This window comes from Odontomachus brunneus, unplaced genomic scaffold (genome assembly GCF_010583005.1).
Source record: "Odontomachus brunneus isolate Ranch 3 - 2012 unplaced genomic scaffold, Obru_v1 Obru_scaffold_269, whole genome shotgun sequence".
Taxonomy (NCBI): Eukaryota; Metazoa; Arthropoda; class Insecta; order Hymenoptera; family Formicidae; genus Odontomachus; species Odontomachus brunneus.
Window position 1 is genome coordinate 86593 of NW_022639719.1, and position 531 is coordinate 87123.

At 42.6% G+C, this 531-nt stretch overlaps 1 protein-coding gene across 2 annotated transcripts in view; it reads right to left on the bottom strand.

Moving 5' to 3' along the window:
• The window catches only part of LOC116853032 (activity-regulated cytoskeleton associated protein 2-like), a 989-nt gene extending 466 nt beyond the window's left edge, over positions 1-523 (bottom strand). Inside the window, exon 1 of one of the 2 annotated variants that reach the window (XM_032833882.1) lies at positions 235-523. In XM_032833882.1, the coding sequence (XP_032689773.1) occupies positions 235-516 (282 nt within the window). In that variant the 5' untranslated portion in view covers positions 517-523. Of the gene's footprint in view, positions 1-14 lie in introns of both variants that reach the window. The other variant, XM_032833884.1, reaches the window with a different exon arrangement.
• Positions 524-531: the final 8 nt, after the last annotated feature.

Genomic DNA, 531 nt, shown 5'->3' on the forward strand with positions numbered 1-531 from the left:
ATGCCGCTCAATATCTTCTATTTCGGCCGCCCTTGCTTCCAGTTCCCTAAGCGTATGTACGTTTTCTCTTCGGATATGCATTTTTAAATCCGGCGACATGTTCTCGTAAATCTGATCAATATGATCACGGCGTGAGAATCCTCCTGCTCGCCTCATTAATGTGGCTAGATCAGTGGCGTATTGCCGAAAAATTTCATTCGGTTCTTGCTTTCTTCTTTGAATTTCTTGTTTCATTTGGAATTCAAAGCGGTATGGAAAGAAATGCTCCCTGAATGCTCTTATAAATTCTTTCCATTCTCTCCATGTACTTCTGTTATTCCGGTACCAGTGGAGCGTTCCTCCTCTCAATAGTTCCGGCAGCCCTTGCAACATTTGTTCATCTGTGTAGCTGTAGCTACTTTGTAACTCCTCGATTCTTTCTAAAAATGAGATGGGGTCTTTGCCATCAAATTGGCATCCCCATTTCCTCATTTGGTTAATCGTCTTTGCTATTATGTCCTGCTGGACACTTTGCATTGTTTCCGATGCATG